This window comes from Pan troglodytes, chromosome 17 (assembly GCF_028858775.2).
Source record: "Pan troglodytes isolate AG18354 chromosome 17, NHGRI_mPanTro3-v2.0_pri, whole genome shotgun sequence".
NCBI lineage: Eukaryota > Metazoa > Chordata > Mammalia > Primates > Hominidae > Pan > Pan troglodytes.
Window position 1 is genome coordinate 22942321 of NC_072415.2, and position 20295 is coordinate 22962615.

Below are 20295 nucleotides of genomic sequence, written 5' to 3' on the forward strand. Positions count from 1 at the left end.
AGGTTTTATAACAGAGGCTGTGTCCCTGGATATTCTGACTCAATATGGGTGTGGCAAGACAGGGAGGAGACAATAGGTGGGCAGGTATTTCTATTTTTAAAAAGTCAGAAAGGTAGTTCTGACATCCATTCCCCAGTGAAGACCACTGACAGACTGGACCAGAGAGAAGTTTATCCCTGTCCTCCTCTCCCTTCCCACCAAGGGCCTTTCAAGCACCCGCTGCTCACTATGTACTCTGTTCTAAGTGTCCTATATATAATATACACTTTGCATTTGATCTTCCTCATGGCCCTGTAAGGTAGATAACATTATTATCTGATATCTACCTTACACACAAGGAAACAGCAGCACACACAGGGCAAACCACTGGCCCACAGCCACATACCTAGTTCTGGGATTTGAATCCAGCAATCTTTAAAGCTGCCTATCTTGAGAAATGTGCAGATAAAAGCAACACCACATAAAAAACAGACAATTTTTGTCTAAGAGACAGGGTCTCACTCTGTCCAGGTTGGCTGGAGTGCAGGGGCACAATCACAGCTCACTGCAGCCTAGAACTCCTGGACTCAGGTAATCCTCCCACCTCAGCCTCCTGACTAGCTGGGACTATAGGCAGTGCCACCACACCTGGCTAACTTTTTTTATTTTTACAAATTTTTGTAGAGGTGGGGTCTCAATATGTTGCCCAGGCTGGTCTGGAACTTCTGGCCTCAGCTTCTCAAAGTGCTGGGATTATATATGTAGAGAGATCAATTTTATGTGCCATATTTAACAAATGCAGGGAAAACTTTTCTTAAAGCAGTCCTCATTCTGTTCTCCTAGGAAAAACAGCAATGGCTTGCCACAGGTTGTCTAAAAATGCCTCATGGTACACCTCAAAGTCCAAATTATCCTGTCTGGGACCAAAAATTGTCTTGGTGGCTTAATGCTATAAATTCCTCAGCCTACAAAAAACCCATTAAACTGGCTAAAGGAAACTTATTTCCCCTTTCTATTTTCCCTCATCCCCCACCTTCTTAAATATAATGACTCAATTTTTCAGTCATGCAAAATATACTAATAGAACCTAACTGGAACATTATGAATGTTAACACAGTATAATCAATATGGCTTGTGTGATATGACTGAGCATGTTTATACTGACACTGCTTCATTTTATTAACCACTCTGCTATCATAAACACGCTGGCTGATGAATATTTGCATTTTAAGTGATTTTCTATCAGTAAAAAATTTTATTCCTTAAAAAAAAATTTATAAGTTGTAATCTCTGTATATAGAGTTGGCAGAAGACTTTGCCAAGAGCACATTCATTGTTTTTTGTGCAACTAAATCAACATAGATAAAACACATTTTTCAAAAATATTGTTCACGTGCAAAATTTGTACTTAAAATGCAATCCATCGAAATAGCCTGTCATCAAACCACTGCTCAGAAACAGACAAGGGTAAGTTTGAGCTTTAAAGGGATAATGAACTAACAACACCTAACATATCTACTTTAGAAGAATATTCTGGTATAAAAACACATTAAATACCTTTAACTACCAACTCTGCATAGTTTGATATTCCAACACCTCCTTCAGTGCGAATCATGCAGCGGTACTTTCCAGCATCTCGTTTGGTGGTATTCACAACATTAAATGAAGCAATGAAGCGTCGGGAGCTGGTCACCTTGATTTCCTTCAGAGGAGCATCTCGTACATCAATGCCCTGTATCAAGTGGGGTGGGGAGGACAAAAAGAAGCAATATAAGCTGTCAGAGCAAAACAGTCAGACACTCAATGGCATATTATCCATGCTATTTTCATGCAGACCTTGGTGCAGTTGCTTATTACCCATGGGCAGTTGTAGCAGGAGAATAGCTGAGCAGGAAACTAAAATTCTGCCATGAACAACACCTTAAAGACTGAGCGATGCAAAATTAAGTGTGAAGACATTTTTTGTTTTTGCCTCTTCAAAATATTATGTTAATTAGTGCAACAGGGGAGTAAAAATACACAAAACTTGTTACCTTGTTTTCAAACTATCCACATTTGGTCTTATAGCACTTTCTCTTATTTGTATGCTTGACTAGGAAATAAAAGTAGCTCACCCACTACCCTATTACTGACCTCATTTTATAAATGAAGTAATAAACACTGTATTAAGAATAACATTCAACTATAAGTTAGGTTTTAGAGTACTCCCTATTGAACAGGACTAAAAGAATAGTTCAACCCTTTTGACGTTCTTACAGAATTAGGTGCCTAGTAACTATTAAATGACATTCATACATAACAAGAGAGGTTCCTCTCTACATCCCATATCCCCAGGACCATATAAACAAAGTTCCACAGCTGGGGCAGTTTGGTCTTTTATTATCCCCGTATACTAAGTAACCCTTTTAGTTATGCACACTTGGAAATCCATTCTATGCTTCCAATAGTTTAAAGCCTCAAACCTCGTGGCTTCAAAAGCAGGTTAGAGATTTAAAGTCTCAAAAGCAGGTTAGAGATTTTAGTTTTCTCTCTTGTATGCGCCCTTGCTCTTGCGCTCTCTCTCTTCTCTCTCTCTCTCTCTCTCTATATATATATATACACACACATATATATAAAGTTTCTCACACCAACAGTCCCCCATAGACAAATACGAATATCAACAAATATCTAGCCCTGAAAGCGGAAACGTGTGTGTGTATTTTATAATCAGGGAAGAGGCTATCTTTAACATGTTATTTATAAGTATTAGTAAAAAACAATGGACAAAGACCTCAAGGCTAATACATGATTATTATGCCAAGTGTAATGCCCAAGCACTATGTCCGTTATTCACTCAGCAACCACTCTTGGCATCCCAACCAGGTGCTATCACTATGTCAAGACAGCATGATCACAATGGTACACAAAAGAAAAGTGGTGGCTGGGCTTATGCGCCTGCAGTTGTTTGGGGTGTATAGGTTTAGAGTGAATACATAATCAAAAACGATGGCCAGGGTGGTTTAGGAAAGATGAGCTGGCTAGCAGAAACCCCATTGCAGACAAACTGCAGATATAGTGGCTGTGGGAGGCTAGTCTGAGGAAGTGACATGTGAGTTGAGATCTGAAGGGTAAACAGAAGCTAACCAGGCAAAGGGGAAGGGTGGGAGGGGAAGAGCATTCTAGTTATAGGAAACGCTACAGGAAGATCAAGATGGTGAGAAAGAGATGAAGGCTTTGGATGAAGTTAAGGCAGCCAGTGGAGCTAGGGAGGTGGGCAAGCACCTGTGTGCTCAGGGACTTGCAGGCTATATTAAAATGTTTACATTCAGAGCTATGAAAATGCTAGCCTACAAAGGAATCAAACTCATCTGTATTACCCAGTGATTTATACTATGCAAAGTCCTTTAAAAGCTTTTATCTGTGATATTTTCATTGGCCGAATCACCTAAGGGACACAAGTTTGGGAGTTAGCCTGACCAGTATGCCAAACCTATAGTGATCATCCAGAGTGGTTAACCTTCATAGAGCCTCACTTCCTAATCTGTAAAGAGGAGATGATACCACCCACTGTCAGGGCTGCTGGGAGAACCCACAGGCATACGCAAGGACACAGCCATAACAATTCCACCATGCAGCCCCGCCCAAGCACTGGAACACCTGAGTGATGAATTCAAGGAGAAAGGCAGAGCAGCTATCAAAGTACCACCTTTATTACTGATAAACCTGAGACTGAGGAATATGACTTAAGAGTGCAGGAACAATGGGCTTGCTAATCCTGAAGCACAGAATAAACAGACTCACTAACCCAGTCCCAGGCCAACCTAGAAAACCACAAGGCCTCCCATATGTTGAGTGCTGCTGTAAAACTCACAGGATGGAGGGACAGGGTTCCCATAGGCAGTCAGCTCCCCAAAGAAGGGGCTGGGCTAGGCATGCTCAGCCCTTCCTCCCAGGCAGCTTCAGCTTGGGCAGTGAGAAAGCAGACAGGAGTGCTGCAATAGTACAGTTCCTGCCACTTGGAAGGAAACATCATGAGTGGGGAAGAACAGTTCCATCAACATTATCTTTAGTATTATCTGTAAAACAGTCTTGTTTATACCACACAATGCCGTAAGTCAGAAAATAAAGTCCCACATATGTCTGCGTGTGTTTTTTTCACTAAATGCCCTAAATTTGTTCTCATAGACAGCATCAAGAAGTTAAAAAATGAAACAAAACGAAATTTAGCATTAATATTACAACAGGAGAAGGGTTCCTCTCTGTTTTCCATAGATATTCAGTCTCTGATTCTCACCCCACCCCAGGAAATAAGCAAATTCTAGCCCTAAGGATAATCTTAGACATACTACTCCCTAGTCTTGTTTCCAAACTGAAAAAGAACCACATCTCTGGTTTTTGAAGCGAAAAGAAATTAAGCCATAAAGGCAGATTGCATATCTGTAAGTATTTGTTTGTTAACAACAACAAAGAGGCCTTAGGGCTATCTATCCATTTATTTATCTATTTACTTGCTGCATGAATCCTGTAATAATATCCTTTTGTAATAATCTAATATTTTTCCAAATAGAAGCATCTATCAAAAGAATGTTTATTCAAAAACAATTTCAAGTTTGCACTTACTGACCCCTCACAACTATTCAAGGCTGTACTGAGGGCACTCAAGTAAAAGAAACCCTCCTTTTTGGACTTATGCATACGCTGAGAGGAGTATGACTCACAGTAGCACTGTCTTCATGCCACAGATGGGCCCTATAAAATAAACAGCCTCGCACTAGGAGCCCTGCGTGACTCTAGTGAGTCATATGAACGCTCAGGAATGAGCCTTTAATAAATTTTTAACTCCTGTACTTAATCACATGAAAAGTCAGATTCAGCTTCAAGAGAAATAGTACATAGGGAGGAGAAACCAAGTGCTAAGCAGCAATCATTTTAGCTTAGAATCTACACAGGAATAGCAAATCACACATCTTACTCAAATCTGCAGGCCATTTTGTATTAAACCATTCATATGTGCATGGATTCAGGCATTCGTTCAACCAATATTCAGTGACAGTCTTTTATGGGGCACACACTATATCATATAAGAGAGCATAAAATTAAAAGAACCATCATTTACCTAATTGAGTTTATTGTCTGGCTAGAAGAAAAACAGACAAGGCAATAATTACAATACAGAGCAATGAACTGCCTCCCATAGCACAGAGGAGAAGACCTGACTGGATGTCTTAGTCTGTTTTCTGTTGCTTGTAACAGAATATCTGAAACTAAAATTTATAAAGAAATTTATTTCTTTCAGTAATGGAGGCTAAGAAGCCCAGGTCAAATGGCCTCATCTGGTGAGGGCCTTTTTGCTGGTGGGGACTCTGCATACTCTTTTTTTTTTTTTTTTGAGATGGAGTCTCACTCGGTTGCCTAGGCTGGAGTGCAGTGGTGCGATCTCTGCTCACTGCAAGCTCCGCCTCCCGAGTTCACGCCATTCTCCCTGCCTCTGCCTCCCAAATAGCTGGGACCACACGTGCCCGCCACCATGCCTGGCTAATTTTTTTTTTGTTGTTGTATTTTAGTAGAGATGGGGTTTCACCGTGTTCACCAGGATGGTCTCAATCTCCTGACCTCATGATCTGCCCGCCTCAGCCTCCCAAAGTGCTGGGATTACAGGCGTGAGCCACCACACCCGGCCGGGACTCTGCAGATTCTTGAGGCAGCATAGGGCATCACATGGTGAGGGGGCTGAGTGTGCTAGTTCAAGTCTCTCCTCTTCTCATAAAGCCACTGGTCCCTCTCCCATGATAACCCATTAATCCACTAATCCACACATGTATTAATCCATTCATGAGGGCTCTCCCATGATGACCCAATCACCTCTTAAAGGCCCCACCTCTCAATAATGACACTGGAGATTAAATACTGATTTAATACTGGTGATTAATATTTCAACATGAGTTTTGGAGGGGACAAATATTCAAACTATAGTCCTGGAGATGTTGTCAGTGCAAGCTTTCTAGGAAGCACTGCTTAAGCCCAGGCTTCAGGATGCACAGAAGTTTCTTAGGCAGGGAATAAAGAGGAAAAGTCTAGTGAATAAGAGAAGCTCTTCAGAGTCAGGAGCCAAGAGAGAGCACAGAACTATAGGGGAAATATAGGGTAACTATGGGGGAACTTTAGGAGAACTATAAAAAAACTATAGGGAAAGTACAGGAGAACTCTAGGGGAACTCTAAGGGAAGTATAACTTATCCCATATGGCAAGAACAGAAGTGCTTCTTGGTATGGCAGGTAAAAAGGCTGGAAGGAAAAGCACAATACAGACTGCAACAAGAAGTATGACATGTTAAAGATTTCAGTGTATTCTGATGCTGGGAATGGAAGGACCTTAGGCAAAGAGGTAACACAAACACCTCTGAGTGTACAGTAATGGACTGGAGGAGATACGGTGTGAGTCCAACTGATGTCAAGGGAAACTGGGTAAATTGTTTTCAGAAATCATAGTAACAAATGACACAATGAGAGAAGACAGAGACAAAGGGACGGAACCTAAAGATATCTAGAAAATGAAATCAACACAACATGTACTCTACTGCAGTAACATCTTTCTCCTCTAGCGGTCCATAAGGTCCAGGGTCGTATCTTACTCATTTTGTGTACCCAGGTGCACAATAAATAGAACTCAAGAAATACTGGCTGACTCTAGGAATCACAGCCTCAGTGGAAAAAAATCTTCCAGGGGTAGAAGAGAAAAATGAGGTTCTACTAAATTAACAGGCTTAAACCCCAAACCTTAGACAAAGAATCCCTATTTACAATGGAGACGAACAGGGAAAGTAAAAGAATGTTTTAGAGGTTCTGTGTGTCGTCAGTCAGCAACATTGCCCCAACTCATCATGACTGTGGTAGGCAGAATAAGGGCCTCCAAAGATGTCTACATCCCAGTCCCCAGAATCTGGGACTATGTTACCTTACATGGCAAAAAGGAGTTTGCAGATATGATTAAAATAAGGGTCTAGAGATGGAAAGATAGACTGGATTATCTGGGTTGGCCAAACGTAATCACAAGGTTCTATTTATAAGGAAGGCAGAAGGGTCAATGTGAAGGAAAGATAACAGAAGCAGAGGTTGTGCCGACGGGCTCTGAAGCGTGAGGAGGGGATCACGAGACAAAATATGAGGGAGGTTTCTAGAATCTGGAAAAGGCAAGGACCAGATTCTTCCCAGAGCTTTTGGGAGGAACCAACCCTGCCATCACCTTATTTTAGGGCTTCTGACCTGCAAAACAGTAAGATGATGAAGCCACAAGGTTTGAATTTGTTACAGCAGCAATAGCATGCCAATGTGGTGATCATGTGAGAAACTAAAAGCCCTGTGGCTTTTTGAAGGTGTCCAGGGGTCGTGCATCTTGATTTGTCAGAGGTGCATAAGCAAGTCTTTAAGGTCATGTTGGGTCACCGAAGCAGAGTACCCCACTTTGGAATCATGAGCTAGAATAGCAGCCCGAAGACAGCAACCATGGAGGCACCCCATAAGATGAATGAAATGAGCAGAGGCCAGACCAGGAAGGCATGAAGAGACAGAAGAGCCACAGGGGCAATGGGATAACAAAACAGAAGAAAGAAACAGGAAAACATGCCGTCTACACTGGAGAAGAGCGGGGGAATGACAGTGTGAAGACAGAAAATCAGAAAGGAGTGGGGAAAGCTGGGTGAGGCAACGGGAGAGGAAGCATGGGGAAGAAAGGACCAGGCAAGGCAAGGATGGGGAGAGGCACAGAAACGAAAGGCCAAATGACCCAACACGCAGAAAGATGTGATCCACGAGGGAAAAAGATACAAGCCTTCAATGACGTTATTAGTTTCCTTTGAAACCCTGACATGTACACATTCAGAGACCCCTCCTTGGTTCTTAAAGCAAAAAAATGTGTCAGGTGCAAGAGCAACATCAGGCTCTCTATCAGCCCCATTCTGAGAAGACATGCGTAAGGCAGCAAATGCACGTTGGGACTAATGGAGGAGAAATGAGGGTATGTCCTCAAAGTACTGGGTGAGGAGGAGAAGGGAGAGAGAGACCTCACCCTCCACTTTGTTAGTGTTGATGCAGTGCAGGAAATGGTACCCCAAAATATGGCACCTTGGCATACTAAGTATTTAAGCTGAAAGAAGCTGAGAAAACCACAACATCAGAAAGATCATGCAGACCATTCCCTCCCCGCCCCCCCACCAAGCAGGACACAGAAACTGAAATTCCACTTGCCCCTTTCTGCCCTGAGATGGGCTAGGAAACTCAGAGGTCACTCTCTGACTTCTCCCTCCATCTTCCCCTAAAGGCCTTCATGTGGCAGGTATCCTGCCCTGTATCTGGAGGGCAGGAATGTCACACAGGCCACAGAGAATCTGAACAAACAGGCCTTGTTCAGTGCACCCCGCTTATTACCATCAGATCCTGCCCTGTTGTCCCTCAATCACACTTCTACACGACTGTCCATAAAAACACAGTTTTCCCTGAGTATTCGGGTCTTCATTTTCTGAAGGCTCCTGTGCCATGTAAAACTTGTATTAAATAATTTTTTTTTTTTTTTTTTTGAGACGGAGTCTTGCTCTGTCACCCAGGCTGGAATGCAGCAGCTCAATCTTGGCTCACTTCAACCTCCGCCTCCCAGGTTCAAGCAATTTTCCTGCCTCAGCCTCCCAGTTAGCTGGGACTACAGGTGCCTGCCACCACAACCAGCTAATTTTTGTATTTATAGTAGACACAGGGTTTCACCATATTGGCCAGCCTGGTCTCGAAATCCTGAACTTGTAATTGCCCACTTTGGCCTCCCAAAGTGCTGGGATTACAGGTGTGAGCCATCGCACCCAGCCATATTAAATAATTTTTTATGTGTTTATCTTGTTAATCTGTCTTTTGTTATAGGGATTTCAGCCATAAACCTTGTGATGGGTGAGGAAAGGTATTACTTTTCTTCCTCCAGTGTCGAACCATATTTCTTGGAGCATGAGGAAATGAGGAAGCACAGTGTTTAGAGTCACTGGCAAAGCACCAGGCAATGTCTCCTATGATAGCTCTGTGGACACAAGGAGAACAAGATGGGCTAACTGCCAGGAAGATCAGGTGGACTAGAAACATGCAAGCGACCAGAGTCGCAGCTGCTCGTTGGCACCAACGCTGACGTCTGTTTCTGGTGCCTTGGCACAAGGCTATTTCCTCATCCCTGACTTCTCCCAACAAGTTTATTCCTTTCTTTGATAGTCATAGATGTGCTTCTCAAATGAACAGGTGACAATATATGAGCACATAAATTAACAAAAAGGGATGGAAAAAGATATCTACAAAGCCAAACAATAAATTAAAACAAGATAAACATCAATAAAAATAAATGTGCATCTGATGCTTCCCTGTAAAATCAGACTTTGTTAAGTGGATAGAGTTCTGATTTAGCATCATCTTCATCATTAAAACATACATAACAATTGTGGAGCAGGTTTTTGTCTAAAATCCTAATTCGATTTTCAGTTGTATTAATGAAGTATCTGGAGAGATGGTCCCTCTTGTCCCTGTCCCAGCACACAGCATTCCATTTGGAGCCTCAGGCTTTCGGCAGAGCATAAGAGAAGCAGACTTGTTCAGAGGACTGTGGGCTAGACAGTGAATAAATCCCCTGGCCCACAGTTAGGGAACTGAAGAAGGGGAGGAGCCGGAGACCAGGCTAGTCATTAACACAGCTGGCTGAGAACGAGGGGGAGAGGACAACCATCTTCCAGCATGAAAAGGACAGGCACATAAAACAGGAATGGGACGTGAATGTCTGGGCCACAGGATACTAGTAAAAGTCACCAGTACTTACTTATTTGAAATCCTCGCAGTAAAATGTGGTTCAGAATTCAGATTTTTTATTTTATTTCATAAAGGCATCTGCACTGCATATTCTTTGACACCCCAAGGAAAGTCTGAGACAGCACCCCATAATTCCTAGGTTTTGACATTTCTGCATCCAAACCTAGGAATATTGACTTTAAGGAGGAAAAAACAGAAACCCTAAATAGCTTCACATCCATTCAGGTCAGGTTTGGTCACCAAATGAATTACAAAAATGGGGAGGTTTTGCTACCAAATTAGATATGGAAACTTTCTGATTATAGATTTTGGAGTACAGGCTAAGGTACTAAGAATGACCACCGAGAAGGCACACACCCAGTCCTCCCATCCTCAGGCACTCCCAGTCCCACTGTGCCATGGCCGCACCACTGTGCCGGCTGACTCAGCCCCACCATGTGGACTCCTGGCTGTTCTTTCCAGACCAGGCTTCCTCCTTCCTTGAGACCTCTTCCTCCTCCTAGAATGCTTCCCACCCATCCCCCAGAGCCAACTCCATCTCCTTCCAGGGACTGCTCAAATACTTCACTGAGGCCTAACCTGACGCCTAAATTCCAAACTGAAACATGCTCCTACTTGGCACCACCTAGCTGTTCCTTTATGAGTGCCACTGACCCCTTCCTAACATGCTGCATAATTCTCTTACTTATCATAGTTGCTCTCTATCTCCCCTACTAGAATACAAGTCCCATGAAGGCAGGGATCCTTGCCTGATTTTTATTGCTCTAACTTTAACATATAAACCATGCCTTGTACATCCTAGGGAGGACTGGTGGTGATATTAAAAGTGATTCAGGCATTGAACAAGTGACTAAATTAATTGATTTTAAGATGTCTTTTGGTCCCCAGATTCCATTCCCTAGGCTGGAATTAAACTGTGAAGTGTGGGGAGTGATGGCCAGCCCCAATCCCTTTGCTGCAAGTCAGGTGCAGACAGGCATGAGAGTCTGCCCCTACTGTCCTTTCCCCATGACAGTGACACCTGGAGAGGTCAGTGTGTTCAGAACATCAGGTACCACTGAGCATCTAGAAACCCACAGCAAAACAAAATTGTGAAAATATACATCAGGTAGACACAGCAAAATTGTCAGCCACATTTTGCCCCATTTTCAGAATAAGAAACAGGCAGCCCCGTCAAGCACGGGCACTCTACATTCTTAATAGCGTGACAGAAGGACCATAAAAAATGATGAAGGATGGGCATCGCACTGTTCTTTATCACATGAGAGTTCACTGGGAGAGACAGCCTAGGACACAGTTGTTGGGAACAAAAACCTCAGACACCATGCAAAGCACAGCGACCGAATGTCCTGGGTTGTTAAATAAATCACTGACCCATCTTTTGTCCACTTAGTGAAATAACCATAATGATGATGCCTGAGAGGAGATATCTGACCGGGTTAAATACAGCTCTTTATAAAAGCAAGAGTATCTTCAAATGTGCATGTATTTCAATTTGAGCAGGCTAGAAAAAAGTACTGATAGTTATTTAAATTAGACTTACAACCTTCTCTATGCAATGGACTAACTCTAGGACTTCTAAATGAGCAGTAATTTATCAGCAAAAGATACATATTAAGTCTTTCAGAAATAGTTTTGCAATAATCAGAGCAATGATTGAAAGAAATTGAGGTCTGGGAAGTTAGCAGCACTTGCAGCAAATTAATCAATCTCAGGCATTTTGGAGCTGCTCTGAGTATGCAGGCGTCAGGGAGCTCTGAGCCAGTCCCCCTTCCTCATACAGGTGGGGATTAAATGGCACTTTCATTTCTTCAATAGTGAAAATAGTCTGTATTATCCAACTTTCAAATATGCCCATTTGTAAGATATTGATTGAAATTCTTACCACCGACATCACTAATAACATCAGCAGGGCCTGGAGTAATTTTGTTTGAAATATCTTATGCAAGCTAAATCCTGTATGAATCGAACATCTCAAAGAAGAATCTACCTTTATACAGCCCATAAGTTTGATTTTAATAATTAACATAGTGTTGACCTTTGATTTCTAGACCACAACCAAGTTAACCCAAATATTTATCAATTTGGAGTACTGTACTAAAACTAAAAATTCTGACTTGTATCATCATATGCTAGCAATATATATTGACAAGCACACATTAAGTTGGCTAATGAATATACAGATAGCCAAAATAATATACAGATATCCAAAGTTATATCCTATTATTATTGGTATATTCAAGAAGAATTTGATTATGGAAATTTAGAGCTTCATTTTGTTATTTAGACATAGTTCATTTTGTGATATATTCATAATAGCTGAATAACATCATTTAATAAGCCTGTATTTAAATTTTATCTAGAAGTTAATCCAAATAATATAGAATATACCTAATAAATGCAGTAACTAGAAATGCCAGCAAAATTAGAAGTTCTGTGGTCTTAAAATCAAATATCCCAACTGTTAACTGGGTTAACTTGGCCAAATCAAACTAAGGAGCCCAACACTGACGAACATTTTTTCATATATTTAAAGGTTCAAACCTTTGCAAAACTAGGTCTCAAGCCAGTTCACTTTTAAACTGTATTTATAGCACTCTAGTATGGGGAGAGTGGCAGTGCTTGTGCTACCTCTCAAACATGATCTAAAAGGCCAGGCTAGTCATTCACACGGCTGGTTAATAACGTCACTTTTCCTTAGTCAATATGCCTTAAAATATACAACTCTTCTGAAAACATAGTTGAAAGAGGATAAAGATGTAAGATAAAGGAGGTTAAAATCCCTACAGTTTTGAATTTGCATAGGAATTGTCAGTATGCACTCAGGGCACAGTTTGTCTTTAAATGTGTGTATGTGTGCATACCAAGATATCTTAGCTCTCTCCAATGAGAAGATCCAAAAACAATAAACAATAAAATAAATAAAGTAGTAATGAGCATCTCTATGTTCAGACTGTAATTTCTAATGGCCATTTCCCACAGAAAAACAACCAGGATTCCCTGGAAAAATGGCCAATTCTAGGTCTGAAGTAGAAAATGGAAAATATACACCTAGAATATGTCATCACACCAGAAAGCAAAGAAGCTCCCTGAAATGGACCAGGACAGGAGTCACCCATGCGGAGTAAGCCCCACTGGAAGGCTGGGGAAGACATGAGCAGCAATAAAGATATTAAGCGCAATGGACTGAAACACATCAAATGTGTTCAAACACACAAGCTGATGACGACAATGCTGATGATGACAATAATTATAACTACCTTGGTCACTTTTAGGTGATGACAGTAAGTGACTGATAGACCTAGACCATTCTGCAACTCCTAATGAATTAATGAACCAAGGCAATGATCATCAATGGCTGATAATGTTATGGGATCCTTGGGGTGTTGCTTCGCCAGCCAGAAACCTCTGTGGCCAGTGGCACCTTTACCTGAGTTTTGCTCGGGCCCAGTGGGCCCACTTGGCCTGGCAGGCTGCACTCGGCTGACACTACCGGCCTGGATTCCATGCCTGCCAAGGGCAAGTGGGGAGAGGTGAGGGGTGTGGGAGTGAGCGAGCATGGGATCTGGCCACTGAGCACAGCCAGGCACACTGGCTGTGGTGGGATGGGCAGCTCCAGGTGCCAGCATGGGCACCAGCTCCCTGCAAGCAGCTTCCAAGGCTGGCAATGGGGAACGTGGTGGCACCCAGAAACTTCAGACATCAGGAACTGCAGAGCCACGAAGAGGGTGTCACAGCCCTGGCTCAGGGAGCTTCTAGGTCTGGGATCCCTGAAGGGCTGTAGGTCTTCTCTCCTTCTCTCTTTCTTGTCACCCACAATGTGGTGAGCAAGGAGCATGTTTCAGCCCTGCTTGTGTTATAGCCCTTGCAGCCCTGTCATTTGGTGGGTCCCGAGTTCTTGTCCTGTGTCTAGGAAGAATGAGGTATGCAGACAAGTGGAGGGTGAGTAAGGTGAACAGGAGCTTTACTGAATGACAGAATAGCGCAAAGGAAACCCATAGTGGTCAGCTTTGCTCCACAGTGAGGGTGTCCCAACAAGTGTTTAGCACTCAGCAGAGAGGAGACCCTTGAGTGGGTAGCTCCTCTACGCAGGCAGGTCATCCAGTCAAGTGCTCAGCTCTCAGCAGAGAGGAGACCCTGGAGTGGGCAGCTTCTCTCTCCAGGCAGGTCGGCCTGAGTGCTCGAGTCTGGCTGAGTCCATGGATTTCATGGGCTTCAGAGGGGAGGAAGTGTGTGCTGACAGGTTCATGGGTGGCCATGGGTGGGCATCAAAAAAGCACGATAATTTCCCACTCCCGAACTGCAGGACTGACAGCTCCCAGGCTTCAGGCCTTCCCTGGCTTGAAGGTGGGACTTCACCGGGGAACTCCCCCATCTGCCCTGGAGCCTGTCTGCCTCCTGTTCATGGTACTCAGGCTGTTCATGCTGAGGGGCACCTGCAGGCCAGTGCCAAACTGCCCTCAACACCCCCTCAGCCTTCCTCCCATGCTTGTCAGTGCCTAAAGTCAGGAAGGGGCTGAGGCAGCAGGGGGCTGGCATGTCAGTGCTGCCCTGGGTGCACACACACCTGGCTGGGTTGCGACAGCACCTGGGTTTGGCCTCAACTTTGGTCCAAGATTGAAGCGGGCACTGGGAACAGGGAGAGGCCAGGCAGTGGAAGCAGGTACTTTGAAGCCTGCAGGTGCAGGGGTGTCTTCCTGGGTCCCTGAGAGTGCAAAGATGCCCAGGTCCACAGCCGTGGCTGGGTAGCTGCAGCTGCAGCTGCACCTGGGAGGGCAGAGCTCCTGCCTGCTCCCAGCCTCTAAGAGCACAGGGATGCTGGGTCTGCAGCCATGGCTGGGCAGCCGTAGCTGTGCTCAGGGAGCATGAGGTTCCTGCCCTGCCAGCTCAGCAGTGGGTGGGGCTTCTACCTGTTCCCAGTTCCCGCCGGCCCCATGAAGCAGGCAGCCCCAACCATGGCCATCTCTGTCTTCCTTTCTCATGGGATAGCCTCAGATACTTGGAAGCAAGAAGAGCAAGTGAACCTTCCGCTGAATATAATAAAAGAAGAAAGAAGGCTTTCCCAGAATGTATGGTTTGTAGGGCCAAAGGAAGCAGACCTTAAGATTAGTGGTGATGCCCTTCCTTCTCTTCTGCCCTCCAGACTGACATAACCTGACCAGTAGTTTTAAAAGTCCAATTTCAGACACAGGGTCTACTTTAGGGTGGAGGGTGGGAGGAAGGTGAGGGTCAAAAAACTACCTAACAGGTATTATGTTCGCCACCTGGGTGACAAAACCACTTGTACACCAAACCCCAGCAACACAAAATCTACCCATGTAACAAACCTGCATGTGTACCCTCTGACCTAAAATAAAAGCTGGAAAGAAAAAAATAAAAATAAAAAGTCCAATTTCAAGTCGAGGCCAGGAGACCTCAAGGTTGCTATGGAGGAAGGGGCTCTCTACTGCCCTACCTGTTCCTGCCACATCCTACAGCACCTGTTGCTTACATCTTTTTTTGGCTGAGTTAGATAATATCACAAAGGAAAAATTATTAATTAATTTCTTCTAGAGTATCCCTAGACATGTTATACTGTTTCATCAATATAAAAGAAATGTTTATTTTTAAATAAAGGTAATCCAAAATCATATTAAGTTAAAACATAAGGTATACGCCTAAAGGTTTTCGGTAGCTTCAGTCTGATTGTTCAGTATATTATATAAATATAGATATAGATATTTAACTGACTAAAACAATAATGGATGTGATTTTAACTACTCAAAATTTTTTAGAGCAAATGGTTCCCATAGCAACTAAAGACAGTTCTCCTTTATGCATTTCTAGTATTTTCTGGAATGCTAAGTGATGTTAAATTTCTGCTTTAATATATATGGCATAAAATACCCAAGTTAAGCTTGTGAAGGGAACCATAATTTTACTTCTTTTCATATCATTTTGTGGCTTTTATACATAATAACAAAATTGTTCTGAAATACAGTTGTGATTTTTTTCCTTATAATCAACAAATGAAACTAAAAGCCACCTAGAAAGGTTGACCAAAAGCATATATCCATAACACGAAAGCCAAGGCAACATCGCATACATACAAAAACAACTTTAATTGTACATTCTGATCAATGCTATCATTTAAATTACATGATACTTATGAATTCATGAGGAACTATCTATGTCTTTTTCTGCAGTACCAAACATGCATTATGGTTACGATACAACATAGACGGCCTGGGTTCAAATCCGAGCTCTTGTGATTAGCAATGCACCATTGGAAAAGTCATTAAAGAAGAAGCCTCAGCCGCTTCTTCTATAAATGGACATATAATAAAATTCTTGTAGGGATCAATGAAAAAAATGCCTGAACATCACCTACCAGAGTAACTAGCACATAGCAGTGTTCAGTAAATGTAGTTGCAATTACTTTATTTCAAACACACCTGCTGAAGTCAGTAATATAAACACTATTCATATAATTTTTAATTTATTCATTCAAAAGCCAAATTCTATGGTAGATCAGTGAAACTGTTCCCATTAAAATCGTTGTAGGTTATAAAAATCTCAAGGTTTCCCTCTTTTCTCTCAGAAAAAGTTTTAAAATTATCTGAGCTCAAAAACAAAATGTGAGCAATTTATTAGACTGGAGAAACATACTTTTTTCACGATTGCGTAGCTCATACCCAGCTTGGTGGAATTATATGTCAAACTCTCAAAAGAAAAAAAAATATATCAATCTCTAGGCCAACAGCTAAAAAACTGTTAATTCTAAGTAAGTATTTTTAAGAAAATTAAACTCCTCAAAGGAAGAGCTCAAATGCAATTATATTCTTTACAAAAGGTGGATGGCGTAGGTTTAATTCATCTATTACTATGACACAGGTGTTGCCATTGTGCAAACTCAAATGGAATATCCTTATTAAAGGTATATTTCTTATGTTCATGGGGATCATGGAAAAAAATAAAGGTGTATGTCTATAACGTTTAATGTGGATGCCATGGCAAGAAAGTTTTTACAGGAAGAATTAGGACAGAAGTTTTATGACAGAATAAGAAAACCTAGGCAAAGGGTACAAGAAATGAAGATTTAGGAAAGATGATATATTGACCATATTTGCTTCTAAAATTACTCCAACATATGCCTGTTTTTATTAATCAGTTTTTGTAACTCTGCATGATATTTGCTATATAGCCTGAAGCAGCAGAGGCACCACTACATTCTATGAATTGTTCCTCTCATCAAAGACCATCCTCTGAACAGGAACTGTAGGCCTAAAGCAATCATCCCAGAGAGAAACGATTTCCTCTGTGCTTGTTTTCCTGCTATAACTACAAATCTACTTTTGATGCTCACCTGAAGGAGCTACACGATTTGTTTGGGTAGCCAGTAAGCCCCGTGCATTAGTAGGTATTCACTGAGCATTTTGCTATGTGACAAGCACTAGTCTAGGTGCTCGGTTGTACCAGTGTTTTTAACAGTATAGCAGTCCCCCCTGTTCCATGGGAGATACATTTCAAGACACCTAGTGGATGCCTGAAACCATGGATAGCTTCTGTCATGTCTTGCACACACAAACTTAATGCCTCCTTGTATATCTTAACTAAGCATTTACCATGCACTGTGGCTGTAAACTTTTGCAGTGTGAGGTACAACAGCAAAACTAGAATGAATTTCTTTTTCCTTCTTCACAATTTGAAGTATAGAAGATTCTTTCTTACTGTAGATCTTAGCAAGCAGTGCATACAATTTTTTTCTTTCCTTATTAGGTTGAGCACTTTCACCTTTTCACTTGAAGGAAGCACACTTTATGCCTTCTCTTTGGCCAAATCCAAATTGCCATCATCACTACTCCTGTGCTTTGGGGCAATGGTTAAGTAAAGTAAGGGTGACTTAAACATAAGCACTGTGATCCTGAGACAGCCTATCTGATAACCAAGACACCTCCTTAGTAACTACTGGGTGGGTAGTGGGATTTGTTGGACAAAGGGATGATTCATGTCCTCAGTGGGACAGGGTGGGCCAGAATAACTTTTCATTGTGCTCCTCAGAATGGTGCACAATTTAAAACTTATGAATTGTTTATTCCTGGAATTTTCCATTTGACATATTCGGACCACATTTTCATCGACCACAGGTAACAGAAACCATGGAATGTGAAAATCTCGGATAAGAGGGGACTACTGTACTTTACAGTAACATCATCTGATTTCCTTTTCTATTTGTATAAACTAATGCATATTATGGAATCATTTTAAAAGGCTATTCTGGTGCATTACTTATAATAAATGCCAAACTCTGCTTGCAAAACAGTAAAACTCTCAATTATATTGTGCTATGATGGATTTTAAGGTTCTAAATTTAACACAGGTAAATCACAGTAAATCTGAGACTATCAGGTTAAAAGGCTAATATTTGAGATGCAAGATCACTCAGTGAAGAAAAATGTCCAAGAGAAAAAATTCATGCATTTGTAAATAAATAACAATACTTATACGTAAGTATAAACATGTACATATATATACAGCATAAAAATATTAGACATAGAAAACTGACTTTCAATAATAAAATGGAGTTACCTATAATAAACATAAAAACAGGATATACAACTGCACTAAAGTTTCCTACATTTTCTGGGCTTCTGTTTTCTCATCAATAAAATTAGGAATTTAATTTGAAGATTGCTCCAAATTCAGAGGTTACATAATTGTGTAATTTTAAAAAGTAAGATATTTAAAAATGGTATGGACCTCTAATGTCTGTGAAGAGAAAGGGGTTATTTTCCAGGTTTCCACTGCCAACTGCTATTCACTCAACATGCACACCTCAACCCCTAGCCTGATCAAAGATCTGTTCATCCTTTGTTGAAAAGACATCGCTCCTCCCCACCTCCGTCTTCTGCTCTTTGTCCTGGAGGCAGAACCTTTGTATTTCCCACCCACTCTGAATGTGATGTGGTTGCTAACAAGAGTAAGGAATGCAGGAACCTCTACAACGATTACAAGAAATGAATTAAAGAGCAGAAGTTACAAAAACACCAAAATGGGACCCCAGGCAGGGGAAGAGGAAGGCAGTGGCCCCCATGCCACAGGTCTTGTAACTGCACGTGCATGAGTCATCTATAGGTACATAAACACTAGCTAGCTTTGGTTGTCACCTTCATTTACTGGAAAGTATTATAAATAGAAAGTCCTGAGAGAAACAAGCAAATGTAGGCAAATAATATTTGGAATACTGAAGAAAGAACAATAAAGGTTTTAATACAACCATACATAGCTTAAAGGTCAGTGACTACATAAAAAATATACAACATCAGAAGTTTCCCATCAGCAAACAAAAATTATTTATTTATTTTTATTTATTTTTTTTGAGATGGAGTGCAGTGGCACGACCTCGGCTCACTGCAACCTCCGCCTTCTGGGTTCAAGTGATTCTCCTGCCTCAGCCTCCTGAGTAGCTGGAACTACAGGCACGTGCCACCACACCCAGCTAAATTTTGTATTTTCAGTAGAGACAGGGTTTCACAGTGTTGGCCAGGATGGTCTCGATCTGATCTCATGATCCACCCGCCTCGCCCTCTCAAAGTGCTGGGATTACAGGCGTGAGCCACTGCACCCAGCCAAGAAAGTACTTTCAAAAGTATAAAAGTGTACAGAAAGTATAAAAAGAAAATCTCAAATTCCATTTTCTCTTTTCAGTGTTATATACATATACACACACATACACACAGTATATGTATACAGACTCTGAGATATTTTCAAAATGTGGGCTCAAAAAGTGATCGGAAAGTTGATAGCAAAAATTACAGTAATATTTTGGGTGCTTGAATGATTTCCATAAATACACTTAATTTTAGTATCTCACACTGTTGCAGTCCATGTTTATATGAATAGATTGCCATATCCGATAACATATCACAAGTATCTTCAAGAACTGCATTGCATATAGGTTTTTCGATACAAGAAAAGAGTTCTACAGATGTTGTCTTCCTACTGTCTGGAAAATTTTTTAAAGTATTTTGTAGCTGTAACAATGGATGCGCTCACACACTGGGTCTTATTCTATTGTTCAGTGTTCTAGAGAAAACAATCCCACTTGGCAACATAACCTGTGTGGTCCACAGATGAGACTAAGAAAATATAAACAGATGGGACACATCTGTTAATCATAAACATTTCTTCATTAGTGTCATCATCAGATTTATTTATGTTACGTTATTGTGAAAGACTCTGACAAGGGTTATATTTAATCTATATTTAAAAAAATCAAAACCTTGGCCATTTTCACAGGTATGGATCAATATGACATGTAATACATATAAGCATTATTCTCCACGGTCAGGATGGCATCTTGATATTAACGATGTAATATTGGTCACACCCAAATTCTTCTATCAAAGCGTAAGTGCATAATGCCTATTCATCTACCTTCCAAATTCAACAAGACGGTATAGTAGAGTGGAATTACTTAAAGGTGAAATAAAAGTAAATAAACAGAGTTGTATTATTGCCAGCTATGTCATTT

General features: G+C 41.5%; 1 protein-coding gene across 14 annotated transcripts in view; it reads right to left on the bottom strand.

The window, feature by feature from the left end:
• Positions 1-20295, bottom strand: part of PTPRM (protein tyrosine phosphatase receptor type M) — an 826360-nt gene that overhangs the window by 442986 nt on the left and 363079 nt on the right. For 8 of the 14 annotated variants that reach the window (XM_512029.7, XM_009433655.5, XM_009433656.5 and 5 more), the window contains exon 6: positions 1537-1711. In XM_512029.7, coding sequence (XP_512029.4) covers positions 1537-1711 — 175 coding nt within the window. Of the gene's footprint in view, positions 1-1536; positions 1712-3829; positions 3961-20295 lie in introns of those variants that run through there. The other 6 variants (XM_009433663.5, XM_063795528.1, XM_054672054.2 and 3 more) reach the window with 2 other exon arrangements.